This window comes from Phacochoerus africanus, chromosome 1, assembly GCF_016906955.1.
Source record: "Phacochoerus africanus isolate WHEZ1 chromosome 1, ROS_Pafr_v1, whole genome shotgun sequence".
Taxonomy (NCBI): Eukaryota; Metazoa; Chordata; class Mammalia; order Artiodactyla; family Suidae; genus Phacochoerus; species Phacochoerus africanus.
In genome coordinates this window covers 56,533,659-56,552,454 of record NC_062544.1, presented here as the reverse complement: position 1 = coordinate 56,552,454, position 18,796 = coordinate 56,533,659, and the positions used below count along the sequence as shown (strand labels likewise).

The 18,796-nt window shown below is 44.1% G+C and overlaps 1 protein-coding gene across 2 annotated transcripts in view; it reads left to right on the top strand.

Moving 5' to 3' along the window:
- EGFLAM (EGF like, fibronectin type III and laminin G domains) overlaps positions 1 to 18,796 on the top strand; it is a 203,972-nt gene that overhangs the window by 55,262 nt on the left and 129,914 nt on the right. For both annotated transcript variants that reach the window (XM_047766743.1, XM_047766734.1), the window contains exons 2-3: positions 16,515 to 16,624; positions 17,929 to 18,012. In XM_047766743.1, the coding sequence (XP_047622699.1) occupies positions 16,515 to 16,624; positions 17,929 to 18,012 (194 nt within the window). The remainder of the gene's footprint in view (positions 1 to 16,514; positions 16,625 to 17,928; positions 18,013 to 18,796) is intronic.

The following is an 18,796-nucleotide window of genomic DNA, read 5'->3' as shown; positions in this document are numbered from 1 at the left end:
TCAATGCTATTAGTGAATGAGGAGTCCTTTTTCAAATTCGATCAGCTTTTCACTAATGCCTTTTTCTGTAGCCTGGGATCTAATCCAATGTACCACACTGCATTTTGTGGTCCAGTCTCCTTGGTCTCACCTAATCTGTGACTGATTCTCTATCTTTCTTTGTTTTTAATGACCTTTATGCTTTTGAGGAAGGTTGGTGTATTATTTGGTTGAGTGTCATTTGATTTGGGTTTGTCTTGTATTTTCTAATGATCAGACTAGGGCTGTGCATTTGGGGTAGGAATACCAGAGATATGAGTCATCCTTCATATTCCATCCCATCTGGATGAATGATGCCAACGTGGTTTCTCACTGGTGGTGGTAAGCTTGATCACGTTAACCACATGTTGCCTGCCAGGTCTGTCTCCACAGTAAAGCTACCATTTCTTCCTTTTCATATTCTGTTTATTAGACTTGAATCACTAACTCCAGTCCACACTAAAGGGAGGGGGGGAGAGGTAATTTCCACCTCCTGGAGGTTAAAGAATTTGTGGACACATGTTAAAACCACCACAGTAATTAGTAGTAGGTTTTTGGGTTTTTGTTTTTTTTCTGTCTTTTTGCCTTTCCTAGGGCCGCTCCCGTAGCATATGGAGGTTCCCAGGCTAGGGGTTGAATCAGGGTTGCAGCTGCCGGCCTACACCAGAGCCACAGCAACACAGGATCCGAGTCATGTCTGCAACCTATACCACAGCTCACAGCAACGCCGGATCCTTAACCCACTGAGTGAGGCCAGGGATTGAACCTGTAAGCCCATGGTTCCTAGTTGGATTCATTAACCACTGTGCCATGACAGGAACTCCAGTAATTAGTAGATGGTTTTTTGTTTGTTTGTTTGTTTGTTTTTGTCTTTTTGCTATTTCTTGGGCCGCTCCCGTGGCATATGGAGGTTCCCAGGCTAGGGGTCGAATCAGAGCTGTAGCCACCGGCCTACACCAGAGCCACAGCAATGCGGGATCCGAGCTGTGTCTGCAACCTACACCACAGCTCACAGCAACGCCAGATCGTTAACCCACTGAGCAAGGGCAGGGATCAAACCCGCAACCTCATGGTTCCTAGTCGGATTCGTTAACCACTGCGCCACAACGGGAACTCCAAGTAGATGTTTTTGATGAGATATTTGAGGCTCTGTAAATATTCTCTTTATCAAAGTTTCACCCACTAAAATTTGCTTTCATGGATTTTGCCTGCAGCAGTGATCACTGTAGAGATCTAATGGTGATTCTTTCTTTTCTTATGAGGACCCTTGCCATAGTTACAGTAACCCCAAGAATCCATTCATCTAGCAGTGGGGCCCGGGGGATTACAGGGAGGGCTGCCCTCTGTGAGCACAGGTCATTTTCTCTAAGGTCATCTCAGAGAACCTTAGCCTTTGCAAGGACCTCTGCATGGTTGTGACTTCAGCCCTATGAAGTGGGAAGAATTAATGATAGGAACACATATCACCCTGACCCTTTTCCCATGCCCCTTCCATGCCCTCTTTGGAAAGATGACCCTGTTTCCTGCAGCAGATCTCTCTGCATAGGGGTCTCTGGAATGAAGCTTTCTCTTGAGCCCTCTCACTGGGAATGACCTATAGGTCTCAGCAGGTCTCTGACTTGGAGCAAATAGCCTCTGGTGCCAACCAAGACAGTGGCGAGGAAGTGACTCACTCTCGTCCCCCACGGGTTCTTCTTTCTAGCGATCATTGATATACCTGGGGCACCCAGGAGAGCAAATTCAGGTTTGTGGCTAATTTGGGATGTTAGTAGTTTGATAGAAGGCAGAACCAAGGTCACGGCAGTAGCTCTAGAAGGAAGATGTGGATTTATTTGGCGAGTCATTTAGTTAATCAAGTAGCAAATATTTATGAAGTGCCTGTTACATTCTAGAGACTATTATAAATACGAAGAATAAAGAATGATCACAGTCCCGCCCTCACAGAGCTTACATTCTGTGGGCTATTGGAAGTAGCAGGTGGGTGCGTTGTATTTGGAACATAAGAGAGAAGGAAGAGTTGAAGATGCGCCCAGATTGTTAGACCCTGTGAAACATGAGAGAGGAGATTTAGAGACTGAAGGTGATTTGGGTCTGGTACATTTGGAGTTTGGGGTGTTTATGAGCCATCAAGGCTGAGATACCCAGTTAAATATGCAGAGCTTACTTGAAAAGAGACCTCAGGGAGTTCTGTTGTGGCTCGGAGGGTTATGAAACCAACTAGTATCTGTGAGCATGTAGGTTTGATCCCTGGCCTTGCTCAGTGGGTTAAGGATCTGACACCAGAGCTGCGGTGTAGGTCACAGACATGGCTCAGATCTTGCATTGCTTGCGGCTGTGGCGTAGGCTGGCGGCTATAGCTCCGATTCAACCCCTAGGCTGGGAATTTCCATAAACCATGGGAGTAGCCCTAAAAAAAGACCAAAACAAAGGGAAAGAGACATCGGGCACGTACCTGGGGACACTGTGGGGATGGATGAGTCCACCTGGAGAAATGGGACTCCCAGAGGAGCTCAGCCAGGGCCAACTGTACATCAGCACCACCTGAAGGGTGTCTTCACCCTCCATGCGTCAGTGTCCTTGACCCAGGCTTTGAAATACCCCTTAGGGGCACCCCCCCTAAATTCCCACATTGAGATGTCCTCTAAGGGGCATGTGACCATGTGGAAGCCAACAAAAAGTGTTGAGAGTTACTGATACAAGCTGAGAGGAGGCCAGGGTTCAACTGAAAGCCAGTGCAGCTTCGTGAAAGTCAGAGACATGTGCCAGGTTCTTCAAAGCTGCTGGTTGGGGACTGAACACATCAAAATCTTAGTGTCAGTCTTCACTAGCTCTGTGATCTCACTTAGCTTCTCTGAGTGTTGATTTCCCCATCATTAAAATGAAAGGGTAGGCCACTCCAGTGGGTCTCACACTGTGTTAGGGACCAGCCACATCAGCACCTCCAGGGAACATGTTGGAAATGCAATTTCTTGGAATCCACCCCTCACCTGCTGAAGCAGAAACTCCAGGTGGGGCCTTTTGGGTGATTCGGATGCTCCCAGACATTAGAGAACCGCTGGATTTGAGAAATTTGGAGCTCCTTTCTTTTCTTCCTTGCTTCCTTCCTTCCTTTCTCTTTCTTTCTTTTGTCCTTTTAGGTCTGCACCTGCAGCATTTGGAGGTTCCCAGGCTAGGGGTCCAAATGGAGCTGTAGCCGCTGGCCTACACCAGAGCCACAGACGCGTCTGTGACCTACACCACAGCTCACAGCAATACTGGATCCTTAACCCACTGAGCGAGGCCAGGGATCGAACCTGCATCCTTATGGATGCTAGTCAGATTCGTTTCCACTGCCACAGTGGAAACTCCTGGAGCTCCTTTCTAGTTTAGACCTCTGCTCCATGTTCTTGTCCGGATGCTTTTGTCAAGTTTCACAGTCTAATCTTCTTTGTCCTCCCCTGTGTTAAATGATCTAAAGCATTTAATCATTGTTAATAATGAATCATTGTGAAAGGATTTAAGTGATTTCTGCTTAGGAGGAGGACATGCGTGTGTGTGTGTGTGTATATGTGCCTGTGTGTACAGGCATGTGCACGTGTGTGTGTGTGTGGCAACAGGAGGTTGGCGAATGGAGACTCACAGCCTTCCTGAGCGCTTTCTTGGATGACGTGGTTGGAAGGGAGATCTCACTAGTGACAGCAAAGGGTTACAGTGGATGATCCTGTACACAATAATCATGCAAAAGCTGTTTTTTGCCTTAACCCTCGCTAACACACCTGGAATTAGGGTAGAATTGTACCTACACATCTGTTGTCTAATTGTTACTCTAGAAGGTTGTCAACACTCTGATGCCACCTCCCTCTCCAGCATCCTTCTCCGTTTCTGGCATCTGTGCTCTGTTCAGCTGGCTGACTGATTCTTTTTTTTTTTTAATTAATTAATTTTATTACATTTGTAGGTATACACCAATCATCACAAACAAATTTTATAGCATTTCCATCCCAAACCTCAGTGCATCCCCCCACCTCCCAACCTGTCTCCTTTGGAAACCATAAGTTTTTCAAAGTCTGTGAGTCAGTATCTGTTCTGCAAAGAAGTTCATTGTGTCCTTTTTTTTAAAGTCCACATGTAAGTGATAGCATGAGATGTTGGTGTCTCATTGTCTGACTGACCTCACTTGGCTGACGGATTCTTAACAGGAACTGTGGTTAGAGGCTCTCAGTCTAGAATTCCCTCTGCTGGAAGTCCCCAGCTGGGCTGGAAGGAGTCCTTTGCAAGATCTCTCTCAGCCCAGCTGCACCCCACTTATGAAGCAGTGAGATGTTCCCGCCCCCAGGGCTAGTGCATCCAGCACAAAAGTTCAAATGGACACATACCTACCACCTGTAAAAACTTACAGTTTGTTCATTAAACACACTCTGAGATACATTGTTATCTCTCTGCCCTGGCAAATATACTTTCATAATGGCCTGGAAGACTAGGTTCAAACTGAGATTGCTCAGACACCTTGAATTTGTACTTTGAAAGGGGCGGTATGGACAGAACTGGTCCCCGAGCCCTGGTCTGCTGCTCCTGTTCTTAGTCCCTCTCTCAAGGGTGCTCTGTGCACACACATGGGCGGCCCAGACACCAACCCCAGCTCTGTCCTCTGCCCGTCCTGGCCAACAGCGACCTATTGGTCGCCCCCTCTCTGAGGGTGCATGCATCATCAGCACGGGCCACCCTGAGGACAGACCCAGGGGAGAGACCACTGAGGACCAGGCAACAGGCTCAGGACTATCCACCAGGCAGGGAATCCAGGGTCTTGGGTGCTTAGGGAGTGGTCTGTGATTGGAGGGGCCCCAGGCTCTTATAGGCACATCCTCATGGACTGGGACAGTACTCTATAGCCACGAGGCATGGTGTGGCCAAAAGAGGATGTAACCCAAGTCTTCTAAAACAGGGCCCATGTTGGTCTGGGTCTAATTGTGCCAGGAACTGCTCCCAGTGATTCTCTTTCCTCTTACCTTTAGCGCTCTGTGGATGCTCCTCCTTGTGATACTAGGAGAGCATCATAGAATGTCAGAGTAGGAAGGACATTAGAAATTAGCTAGTCCAGGAGTTCCCTTTGTGACTCAGTGGGTTATGAACCTAACTGATGTCCATGAGGATGCGGGTTCAATCCCTGCCCTTGCTCAGTGGGTTAAGGATCTGGTGTTGCTGTGAGCTGTTGTGTGGGTCATAGACGTGTCTTGCATTCTGAGTTGCTGTGGCTGTGGCCTCGGCTGGCAGCTACAGCTCTGATTGGACCCCTAGCCTGGGAACTTCCACATGTCACAGGTGCAGCCCTAAAAACTAAAAAAAAAAAAAAAAAGAAGAAGAAGAAGAAGAAGAAGAAGTCAGGTAACCCAGCCCATTGGTCAGGAAATGAGTCATTCGAGGTGCTCTGCAAGGGTGGGTTCCGTTCTGGACTTATACTCTGCAGGGGCTGCTTACATTCTGAAATTACACACTGGAATGGGGGATTTCGGAGGAAAGCATGATTGGGATGTGAACCATGAGCCCCTCAACAAAGATAAGCGAGAGGGCTCTGAAAAACACTTTATGCTGCTCCTCAGTGTCTGAGAATTTTTTGAATCCCCAGGTAACTAGAACAAACACTGTTCTGTGTCTTAAACCCACATTTTTACTGTCGCCTTGAAGGCGTCACCTTGAAAGCAGCTCTAGTGGCAGATTCTGATTATATATTCATAGTGCTGCTTTAGTAATAATAGTTGGAGCAAGCTTCAAAAAGATGGAAATGGGTTTTTTTCCTACTCAGACTTTCCTGATTATTTTTAGTTAGTCTGGGCATTTTCCATTTCATCAGTGAAGGTAACTTGGTTCCTTCTGTGAAAATCAAATAACTAAAAAGCTAGCAATGTATTTCTGTCACAGATGATATTTTTGTTTGCATTTTGGAGTGTTTTTATGAATTGGATTACCAAACTAATTGAATCAGAGATGAATTTTGCTCAGGAAGTCGAAGTATTTTATGAAATGAAGTTACCATAAGAAATTGACCTAATCATTCAGAAGTTTCTAATGCAGCAACTTAACACAGTTTTGAAAGCTCGCCAAAGAAATCCCAAGCATACAGCTCCCTTATGACAAAGAAATACACTTTTTATTTATTTATCTCTTAGGAAATGTAGCTTTTGGCTTACAAGAACACAGCTTTAGGACTTGCTGTATCAATGCATCATACTAGTTTTAAAGGCTCCAGTTCTTTAAAACCAGTTTGCTGTTGCATAATATATTTTCCAACATTGTAACCATTGTTGGTTAAATATGAGTGTTATTTTTGTATTTAACAGCTTGAATTTTGTTTAGTCCACATATAAGGGGCATATACTTACTTTTTTTTTTAATATCGAGGAAGCACCAGTATGTTTTTATATCACAATAGATAAAATCTCAGAAGACCTCAGTGGTATAACCATTATTAAAACTGTTTTGTTTCCTTAAGAGTTTTTTGAGCCAGTAGCTTGGGCTTGACTTGCCCTGTCCAAAGATTGGACTTTCTCCTGATGACTCAGAAGTTGTAGGGATGTGAGGAAAGTCTCTTTAGTATCACTCCTAATCTTTCACTCCTCTAGCTGGAAGAGATTTAGAGAAATTCTTTGGCTCACTTGAGTTTGGACCACGCTCTACTGTCCCCTTATCTCTAAAGCCAATACCGGGCCAAGCCAATACCGGGCTGGGTTCTCAGGTGTTTCTGGGTCTGTCACCACCTGCCTGGAATCTGTCTCCAGCCCAGAGGGGGCTCTACTGGGTGCTTTGCTCCTGCCTTCAGCCACCGCCACCCCCCTGCTCATGTATAGTCCAGTAATCATACAATCTCTGTATAAATATTGCGTTTCCTCTGTGAATACAGCTTCAGGCAGCCCCCGTCTGCAGACCTGCCCTTCCTTCAAGGACAATTCAAAAAAACACACATAGAGAAAAACGCTGTGCTCACAATGCAAATGTGTCTTCAGACAAGGCTCTGATGCTTCCTTCCAACCAGATGGGCTTTCGTCCACCCCCTCCTTCTCATAAGTTTTAGAGTCACCGATCCTGTGGCCTTTGACTGCTTTGCAGAAAAAAAAATCCATTTAGTTTATTAACACACACTCTTCAGAAGAGGGTGCAGACTGTGGGAGCTATGGGAGGGAAACTGTATTCCTTAGGGTCTAGAAAGATCAGAGAAACCTGGGTGGGGGGAAATTTTAACAAATGGAAAATAAGTTCCATTACAGGCACAGCTCTGAAAAATTGGTGGTGGGAATTCCCGTTGTGGTTCAGCAGTAACGAATCTGACTAGTATCCATGAGGATGAGGGTTTGATCCCTGGCCTTGCTCAGTGGGTTAAAGATCTGGTGTTGGAGTTCCCGTTGTGGCTTAGTGGAGATGAATCTGACATCCATGAGGATGCAGGTTCAATCCCTGGCCTCACTTAGCAGGTTAAGGATCCAGTGTTGCCATGAGCTGTGGTGTAGGTGGCAGACGTGGCTTGGATCTGGCATTGCTATGGCTGTGGCGTAGGCCGGCAGCTGTAGCTCCGATTCGGCCCCTAGCCTGGAAACTTCCATATGCCATGGGTGCAGCCCTAAAAAGACCAAATAAATAAATAAATTGGTGATGCTGCTCCAGGCTGCTGGATTGAGGAAGATTCTGAGGCCTCCATGATTAGGAGGATTGGACACTCTGTGATCAATTTAATGCCGAGGTTGACTTCTAGGTTTCTGGTGGTCATGGTGGATGGGGATGCTGTTTACCAGGACGGGGAGTCCTGGAGGGGCTCAGGTTAAAGAGAAAGATGAGGAATTCAGTTTTGACGTGTTGAATTCGAGAGGCCCATGTGACATCTGGGTCCGGTTGGCAGTTGGGTACATAGACCTGCACTCTGGAAGAGGGGGCTGGGCTGGGAAATGGACTTGTTGCGGGGGGGGGGGGGGGTACATGCGGTAGTGACTGGAGAGGATGAGAACTCCCAGGAAGAGAGTATGGTGGAGCTAAGAAGAGGAGGTTGGGCAGAACCCCTGAGAACACAAATTTAATCTTTGTTACTCACTGTCTCTGTCTCCTGCCCCATGGATATGATCTTATCAATAGACACTAGACCTCAGTTTCTTCATCTGTTAAATGAGAATAACGTCTTCTACCTCTAATGCATAGTGTGATGAAGATCAATTGATTTCTGGTGAAACATGGTGGATTGAACAAACGTATTTACTACTCATTTTTCTGAAGCCCCAGGAAAATACTTGTAAATTGGGACAAAGAGTTTTGACCAGTAGGACAAAAGGAAACAGATGGAAGATGGCAGTGATGAAGTTTTGTGAAATGATGGAAGTGGTGAAACTGAAATGCCTGTGGACAAGTGGCAATGAATTTATTTTTATTTACTTACTTATTTGATGCCTGCACCCACAGCATATGGAAGTTCCCAGGCCAGGGACTGAATCCAAGCCACAGCTGCATGGCAACTGCGGCAATGCCAAATCCTTTAGCTATATATGCTCTATATAGCATCATACATTAGGTGTTAAATTTTTTTTTCTTCTTTTTTTGTCTGTGCCCTTGGCATGAAAAAGTTCCTGGGCCAGGGATTGAACCTCCACCACAGCAGTTACCCAAGCCACAGCAGTGACGCCGGATCCTTAACCCGATGCACCACTGGGAACTCCTGTGTGTTAGTTATTTTGAGAAAGGAGAAAAAAAATCTTCCAATCAGTATTCAGGAACATGAGAGTGGGTACAGTGAAGGCAGCCTGCTTGGAGCACTGGGCTTCCCCACCAGCTCTAGTTTAGAATCTTCATGGTCATGAGCCCATCTCTCCTCCCCTGCACATTGTTTTTGTTTTTTAGGGCTGCACCTGCAGCATATGAAAGTTCCCAGGCTAGAAGTCAAATCAGAGCTGCAGCTGCTGGCCTACACCACACCCACAGCAATGCCAGGTCCAAGCTGTGTCTTCAGCCTATACTACAGCTCTCAGCAATGCCGGATCTTTGATCCACTGAGCGGGGCCAGGGATCAAATCTGCATCCTCACGGATGCTAGTTGGGTTCGTACCACTGAGCCACAACGGTAGCACATTGTGAGATCTGGCTGGACATAACTGTGACACATAATTTAGGATCAGAACTGCCCTAGAAAACCCAGAACATAGAGAACGAAAAATTGGGGGACATCCCGTTATAGATTATGGCCAGCCACAAAAGCAGGGTGGAGCAAGACAGTGCCTGTTCTGTGACCTTTACAATATCAGGACCCCCATGAACTCTTCATTTGCGGATGATTGACAAGTCTGTGTGGCATTGTTTACTGCAGCAATAGCCTCCTTCCTGGACATCTTCGTTTTGCTATGATAGTTGACTTCTGATACGTATACTGTTTTACACAGGTACATTACCTTTGGCTAAGAGCTAATAAATCTTCGTTATGAAACAACTTTTGGCCTTGCGGTTAAATGGAGAGAGAGACGGCAAACCTGAGACAATGCAGCCTGCCCTCACCTGACTGACCCATGCATTTTGAAGATTTCCTTCAGTTACAAGGGGAGCCTCGTCATACCAGCACCCATACACCACTTGGTCTTTGAATATCAAAATACATTGCAGAGTAATTTTTTCAAATCATGGAAAACAATATAATAACATTCTGCAAAGCTTACCAAAGAGAATAAAACAGGGAGAAAATCATCCTTAATCTCAGCTACCCTAACATAACAACTAGCCTTTTACTCTCGCCTTCCAGTTATTTTACAAATAAGTATTTCGTATGATTCTAATAACAGTATTGATGGCAGTTGGGTAAACTTTTTATGTAACCCCACATCATAATTGTTGTACAGAGTGATATAAACCTAATTATTATTATTATTATTTGGGGAGGGGGCTGTGCCTGCAGCATGTGGATCAAACAGGCAAGGGATCAAACCTGTGCCAGAGCAGAGACCCCGGCCACTTCAGTGACAATGCGATCCTTAACCCACTGTGCCACAAGAGAACTCCAAACCCCATTTTTTAAATAAACTTTTAAGTTTGTTTGTGTTTTTGTTTTTGTTTTGTCTTTTTGTCTTTTTTCTAGGGCCGCACCCACGGCATATGGAGGTTTCCAGGCTAGGGGTCGAATCAAAGCTGTAGCCACCGGCCTACACCACAGCCACAGCAACGCCAGATCCGAGGGGCGTCTGCAACCTACACCACAGATCACGGCAACGCTGGATCCTTAACCCGCTGAGTGAGGCCAGGGATTGAACCCACAACCTCATGGTTCCTAGTTGGATTTGGTAACCACTGAACCACGATGTGAACTCCTTTTTTTTCTTTTTAAATTACTCAATTTTATTGCATTTATAGTTGTACAGTGATGATCATCACAACCCGATTTTATAGCATTTCCATCCCAAACCCCCAGCCCATCTCCCCACCCCCCAACCTGCCTCATTTGGAAAACATAAATTTTTCACTCTGTGAGTCAGTATCTGTTCTGCAAAGAAGTTCATTGTGTCCTTTTTTTTAGATTCCACATGTAAGTGATAGCATGTGATGTTGGTGTCTCATTGTATGACTGACTTCACTTAGCATGATCATTTCTAGGTCCATCCATGTTGCTAAAAATGCCGGTATTTCGTTCCTTTTTATGTGTGAGTAATAGTCCATTATGTATATGTACCACATCTTCTTGATCTACTCCTCTGTTGATGGACATGCAGGTTGTTTCCATGTCTTAGCTATTATATAAAGTGCTGCAATGAACAATGGAGTGCATCTATCTTTTCAAGTCATGGTTTTCTGTGGATAGATGCCCAGGAGTGGGATTGCTGGATCAAATGGTAATTCTATTTTTAGTTTTCTGAGGAATCTCCATACTGTTTTCCATAGTGGTTGCACCAAATTACATTCCCGCCAACAATGTAACAGGGTTCTCTTTTCTCCATACCCTCTCCAGCATTTATTGTTTGCAGACTTTTTGATGAGGGCCATTCTGTGAGGTGGTACCTCATAGTTGTTTTGATTTGCATTTCTCTAATAATGAGTGATGTTGAACATCTTTTCATGTGTTTTTTGGCCATCCGTATGTCTTCTTTGGAGAATTGTCTGTTTAGATCTTCTGCCCATTTTTTGACGGGGTTGTTTGTTTTTTTTGGTATTGAGCTGCAGAAGGTGTTTATAAATTTTGGAGATTACTCCCTTGTCAGTCACTTCGTTTGCATATATTTTCTGCTATTCTGTGGGTTGTCTTTTCATTTTGTTTAGGGTTTCCTTTGCTCTGCAGAAACTTAATTAGGAATAAACTTTTAATTTTGAAATTAGTTTCAATTTATAGAGTTGCAAAGATAATAGAATTCTTGAATACCTCTCACCCAGTTTCTCCTCATGTTAACATCTTATATAACCATGATACATTTGTCAAATCTAAAAAAAATTTAGCTAGTGCTAGTACTAAGTAGTAGAAGTATGATATGATCCAATAAATTATGGGCTGTTTGGATTTTACTTGTTTTCCCACTAATGTCCTTTTCCTGTTCCAGATCCCAAGACACCACAATGTGTTTAGTCAAGTCTCATTTTTAATGTGTGTATACCGGTCCATGCCAGTAATGTGCTGTTATTGACCTAGTCCACTGTTTCTAAATATTTATATTGTCTATGACTTTTCCATGTCACAAGTGATTCTCTCTCTGAAGAACATCTTCATGTGAACAGGCTTCTCTTCTTTAAGACTTTTTTCCTCATGACAGACTGTAATCCCACATCTGAGAGTCCAGGAGAAGGAACGTGCTTGTGACTCTGGATATTGCTGCTCTTTGCCAAATTGTCTTCCAAAATGCCTGTGCTCATTTATACTGCCATAAGTAATTTTTTGAAAGTAGCATATTTATGTACCCCTGTCAGCATTAGTTATACTATCACTTAAATATTTTGGCTAATTTAATTGGTGAAAATGAGATCTCAATTTGAAGAATTTGTATTTATTTGATAACTAGCAAATATGAATATTTTGCCATGTGTGTTTACCAGCTATACTTTCTCTTTTGTGAGTTGTCTGTTTGTATTTTATTTATTAGGGTCTGAATATATTTTTTCTCAATATGTATGAGTTTTATAATAAAGTTACCCCTTGGCCGGTCACTTTGCTGCAAATTATTTCCCCTTTGATCTGTCATTTTGATTTTTTTTCTTTTGTAGTTTTTGAGGAGCATCATGAAGGTTTTATGATGTAGAATCTATCACTTCTCTTTTGATTTCTTTTCTCTACCTCTTTTAGGCTGAGAAAGGTTTATCTTCAAAAAAATCAGATTTTAAAATTCAGTTCATTTCCAGAGTTTGATTTTCCATCTTTAACCATTTGACTCATCTGGGATAGTTTTGGTATTTGGCCCAAATGTCTGACCTGGCCACCTCTCCCTCACCAGCTGCAAATGACCACACCTCCTACATCAGCAGCAGGAGCAGCTGCCTCAGTGGCCCTAGATGAGTAGATGGCACACAGCCCCTTCCCTGTGCTGCCAAAGGCAGAATCCTTGGGGCTTTCCTTCCTCTCATTCACCACCCACATCCACTCAGCCATGGTGCCCTAGTGTTCTATTATGTGGTCCTTCCCCAGACTATGAGGAAGCAAGTGTACCATTTCCTCTGCTTGGGTTGCTTCTCCAGCCCCATTTTACCTCTTTCCTACTAGTCTGTCAGGTGGAGTCAGGGTGTGTCCTTGCCACCAGAGTGTTCCATACTTCTTAAGCTCATTACACCCAGGTGTAATTTCCTGCTCACCTGTTTGCAGTCCCTGTCTCTCTGCATTATTAATGTAGTTTCACCAACTAAGCCAGGGTCTGATAAACATAGGAGCTCAATAAATATTTGTTAGGGCTGTGAAAGATTGAATAAATGAATTAATATAGACATGAAATAGAAGTCACACCCAGCTGTGTCCCAGCAGGAGTTGATTTGAATACCTTCCTAGAGAATATGAACGTTAAAGGCCATAGTTTATTGGAATTCAGGCTTTTTATGGTACCAGGATATCATGGATACTGTGGATTGATTTGTTCACCAACATTCAGTCATGCAAAGACTGGAGAAATAAAAACAACTCCCCAGTTGCCTTGCAGGCAGTCTTCTGGAGGTAATTAGTTTCCAACAATTAGATGCACCCTTGGGACTTATGGAAGCCAGGAGCGGGATGAAGGCCACTTTCTGGCTGCCCTGTCTCCTGCTATCAAAGCAAGAGATATAAAAAGGCCATCAAAACATGAGAACTCATCATTCCAAGTGGTTCACTGTCACTTTTGTGTGTGTCTGGAGGCAGTTGTGGTGGCAGTAATGGCAGGATTGAGTGTGAAGGCAGAGACTTCTTAGTTTTGAATCACCACTATAGCTAGTTAGCTAGTTATCATCTGTCTACCTATTATCTCTTGCCCTCATCTCTTTATGTATCTATAAAATAGAGTAATGGAGACTCCTGAATTCCATTCCTCTGGTCTTTCCACCAATTTCGGAACCACCTTTCTGCTTAAAATACCTAGACTGTTTTCTGTACTGAACCACAGCAGATACACGCGGTAGGACTAGTCCCAGTCATTGACCCAAGTTGCTTGCCTTGATCAGTAGTATTTTTCCCAAAATAAAGAGAGTGTTGCTCTTCCTAAAATGAGATTGTGCCTACTGGTTATTCTACGATTCTGTGAGGGTTCTGTAAGTCATTTCCACTATCTTCCTCCCATTCCCCGCTTCCTTAGTGAGTTTGTTAACACAGGCCTCTACTCAGCATTTAAGCTGGTCAGTAATAAATAATCGTACAGTTGGACCCAAAGGTAAAACTTCACAGGAAAAAATATATGTAAATGATTCATATCTTTAACATATTAAGAGATTTTTTAAATCAGTGAGAAAAAAATTAACCCATATGAAAAATGTCCAAAACACATGAATGGAGGAAGACATATAGCCAAAGAAGATATGAAACTATTCATCTTTTTTTTTCTTATCAATTTAGCAAAAAATTTAAAAGAATACTCAGATCTGATAAAGATGTATTCCTATACCGGGCACTCTTTTCTTTGTTGTTGTTGTTGTTGTTGTTGTTGTTGTTGTTGTTGTTGCTATTTCTTGGGCTGCTCCCGCGGCATATGGAGGTTCCCAGGCTAGGGGTCCAAACGGAGCTGTAGCCACCGGCCTACGCCAGAGCCACAACAACGCGGGATCCGAGCCGCGTCTGCAACCTACACCACAGCTCACGGCAACGCCAGATCGTTAACCCACTGAGCAAGGGCAGGGACCGAACCCGCAACCTCATGGTTCCTAGTTGGATTCGTTAATCACTGCGCCACGACGGGAACTCCGCGGGCATTCTTATATACCTCTGTAAGCTTCTAAGTTGATTCATTCTCTAGATGTAAGTTTGGTTACACTTATAAAGCACTTTAAAATATTCATTTTCTTGGATCAGTTGTTTTCAGCTGGAGTCAGTTTTGGCCCCAGGGGACATGTGTCAGTGTCTAAAGATGGTTTTGTTTTTCACAACTAAGGTTGGGGGGTGATACTAGCATCTAGTGGGTAGAGATCAGGGATGCTTTTTAACACCTTTTGTTTTGGGTGGGGGGAGGGCTGCACCAGAAGCATATGGAGGTTCCCAGGCTAGAGGTCTAATCGGAGCTACAGCTGCTGGCCTATGCCTCAGCCACAGCCATGCCAGATCCTTAACCCACTGAGTGAGGCCAGGGATTGAACCCCCAACCTCATGGTTCCTAGTCGGATTTATTTCCGCTGTGCCACGACGGGAACTCCTGCTTCTTAACATCTTACAGTGCACAGGAGAGCCTGCACAAAAGCTATACAGCCCCAAACATCAGTAGTGGGAGTTGAGAAATTCTGTCTTAGAACATATTAGTAGGTGGAAAATCAAAATAGTCTTCCATTTGTTAGACTATGTGCTCTGAAGAGGACAAACCTAGTTTCTGCCTTCCTGAAGAATTATTTAAAATAACACAATATCGGAGTTCCCGTTGTGGCGCAGTGATTAACGAATCCGACTAGGAACCATGAGGTTGCGGGTTCGGTCCCTGCCCTTGCTCAGTGGGTTAATGATCTGGCGTTGCCGTGAGCTGTGGTGTAGGTTGCAGACGCGGCTCAGATCCTGCGTTGCTGTGGCTCTGGCGTAGGCCGGTGGCTACAGCTCCAGTTTGACCCCTAGCCTGGGAACCTCCATATGCCGCGGGAGCGGCCCAAAGAAATAGCAAAAAGACAAAAAAAAAAACAAACAAAAAAAACCACAATATCGGAAATAAATTGTGTCCAACAGTAGTGAAATGTGATACACTGTAAATTTTAGTCCATGCATTATGTGAAAGAGCTAACAGACATTAAAAATAATTTTTTTTTTGCCTTCTGTCATTTTTTAGGGCCACACCCACGGCATATGGAGTTTCCCAGGCTAGGGGTCAAATCGGCGCTGTAGCCGTGAGCCTACACCACAGCCACAGCAGCGTGGGATCGGAGCCACATCTGCGACCTACACCACAGCTCACGGCAACGCCGGATCCTTAACCCACTGAGCAAGGCTAGGGATCGAACCCGCATCCTCATAGGTACTAGTTGGGTTCTTTAACTGATGAACCACGGCAAGAACTCCAAAAATAATTGTTTCCATCAGTAAATGCATACTGTCAATTTATGTATGTATAATATATGTTAAGTGGAAAAAGATTTAGAATCATGTTTATAAATGTATATATATTTATTATATATATTAACACAATAAATAAAAATTAAAGTGACATATGCATTATATAAATAAAAATATGTACATATGTGAGTATATATATCTTTCAAAAATTTGCATGTAACCAAAAGGAGGTATACTCTATTAAAATGTTGCCAGGACTTATTTCTGAATGATGGAAATTTTCATGTGAACTTTTTCAATTTTGAAATCTGAGTATGTTGTTTTTATAAAGATATAGTTTATTATTTATAACCATAAAATTATTAAAGGTAATGATAGAGCAAAACCTTAGAGATTCCCTAACCCCATTTTACACCAAACCACACTTTTGAAACATTCTGTAATAAGAATATACAAGCCATATAAACACTTATGTCTGTATAACATATCTATAAAACATATGTATATATATATGTTACTGAGTTTAAAAAATAAAATCACTATCTTGCTTTGATATGTTCCAAGCTCCTAGAGTCAAGCCTGGGTGTTTGGTCTCTGCTACTTTGAACCTCCCTTTGCTGGACCTTGAGGTTTTAGGGGTTATGGAAGGGACTGTGGGCCATAGCTGGGCTGATTTCCCTCCCACTGCTGGTTGGGAGGTGATAGCAGAGGTCTCGTGAGGTCAGCTGATGCAGATGTGGCAAACTGGAGAGAGGTCTGCAGTTTTGGCCTGAACATCATCTCTAAGTATGCTCTCCGTCTGTAAGTGCACTCTCTTCTATCTTTCGGAAGTATACTCTAGGGGATGCATGGAGCTTCTAACACCATCTCTTTTGTTTTGGAGCAGGCAAGGTGGGGCCACCTCTCGATATCATACTGGATGCATTGAACTGCACAGCTTTCAGCATCCAGTGGAAAATGCCAAGACATGCTGGGAGCTCCATCATGGGCTATACTGTGAGTACCTGGGCACAGGGGTTTCAGTGGGTGTGTTGGGGTAACCATAACTCCTTTCCTTTTTTTTTGGGGGGGGGGTCTTTTTTAGGGCCACACCCGTGGCATATGGAAAATTCCCAGAATAGGGGTTGAATCAGAGCTGTAGCTGCCAGCCTACGCCACAGCAACTCCAGATCCGACCTACGTCTGCAACCTACGCCACAGCTCACAGCCATGCCAGATCCTTAACCCATGAGTGAGGCCAGGGGGCAAACCTGCATCTTCATTGGTACTAGTCGGGTTCCTTAATGCTGAGCCATGATGGGAACTCCTTCCTTGCCATATTTGCTCCTTCTGTATATGGCTTCCTGACATCACCCCTCCCATGTTAGGCTGTGAAGTGAGAGATGTTTCCCTTTTAAGGGCATTTGTAAGGGCCCCAAAAGGCAGTTGGCTCTATTGTTCAGGGATGGGAAAATATAAACTAAATAGAAGACATGCTTCCTGCTTTCCAATTGCCTGTAGTCACATTTGGAGACCAAAGCAGAAACATGGGAAATAGCAGGGAGCTACTGTGGAATGTTGTCAATAAGGACAAAACATTGTCGCATCTGAGTGAGAGTAGACAGGCAAAGTGGGCGAGGGAACAGAGAAGTCATTCCTACCTGTCAGAGGTTACACATCAGCCTGATTTCCGTTCACTGAAATGTTGTCTTTGAAGAGTGTTTTTAAAAATAAGCCACCTTTTTAAAAAGAAAGAAAAAAACACGTGAGTTCCCCCTGTGGCGCAACAGAATTGAATCTCTGGAGTGCTAGGACACAGGTTCAATCCCTGGCCTGGCACAGTGGGTTAAGAATCCTGTGTTGCTGCCACTGTGGCATAGGTAGCAACTGCAGCTTGCATCTCATCCCTGGCCTGGGAACTCCATGTGCCATGGGGCGGGCAGGAAAAAAAAAAAAAAAAAAAGAGTCAACTCTTACAATTTAAGAGACTTGTGGTAAATATTTGGGAATATCCAGAGAGGGCAAGCCCACCTTTCTCTGGGGCCCCAAGCCCACTCGAGCTGAGCTGTCTGCCAGGATGTAAACCCCTCATAACACCTCAGACCCATCACTCCTTCCCGTCTCACCTTCACCAAGGGAGAGCAGCTGTTTATCATGGCCCTTGTCCTGTTGTCATATTGAAGTAGAGAAATGTTTTTCTGGACTCAGGTACAATCAACTGTGGGAAACTGAAAGATTACCTAAGAAAGCTGTGGTTTGGGGAAAAATACTAGGATGGGGTCCCGCCCTCTCCGTCACACTTTACTCTGCATCTTTCCCAGGTCTTTTACTCTGAGGTCAGTGAAGAGAAAGCCCTGCAGGAGTGGTCCCACACTGTGCCACTGAGCCTGGATGCCCCGACCACTGTGAGTACCTCCATCCTGGTGGCACCCCCAAAAGCGCACCCCCAGCTGGCATGTCCCTGATATTCAGAAGGATTTCTGATTTGGTGTATATATGCGCCGCTGTATGTATAACCATAATAACAACCACTGGCGTTTGTATAGTCCTTTGGAATTTAGAACATCTTTCGTGTCTGTAACCCCATCTCATGCATCCATATCCCCAGAAAGACAGCCGGGTGAGGAAAAGACTAATGGCATAAGCGCTTCCATCCTGGTCTAGCCAACCCCTTTTATCCTGCAGAGAAACAGCCATCTTACAGCTGTTTTTCTCCCCTTTTTTCCTCCATAAAATTCAATTCTGATTTTTTTTGAAATCCCAATAAAGCTTTATAATTAAATATGACACATTCGTATCTTCTCAACTGCCTGGAGACACAATGCAAAAGAAAATGATGCAATTTGAAATGTATATTCAACCGATGCAAGTTGTTTATTTTTCTTCTGCAGCCGGCATCCTGTCCTTCCACTAACCAAGTGTGGGCTCTTCATCTATTTCTTTTCTGTTTCCTGTCAAGTTCTCTTGGGGTGAATTTCTCTGCCTTAGGCATGTTCTTCTTTCTTTTCTTTCACTTGCCTCCTCCTTCCCCACTCTCCTACAATTCTTCTACAGGCTAGAGCCTTTTTAATTGCTCTGCAAGGAGTCGACACCAGTGCCCCGAGTACCCTAGCCGTAACGGTAGTGGTGGTGGAGTTGGTGTTTGTAGCTCCCATTTAGTAATTGCCTGCTGGGCTGGTGCACCTAGAA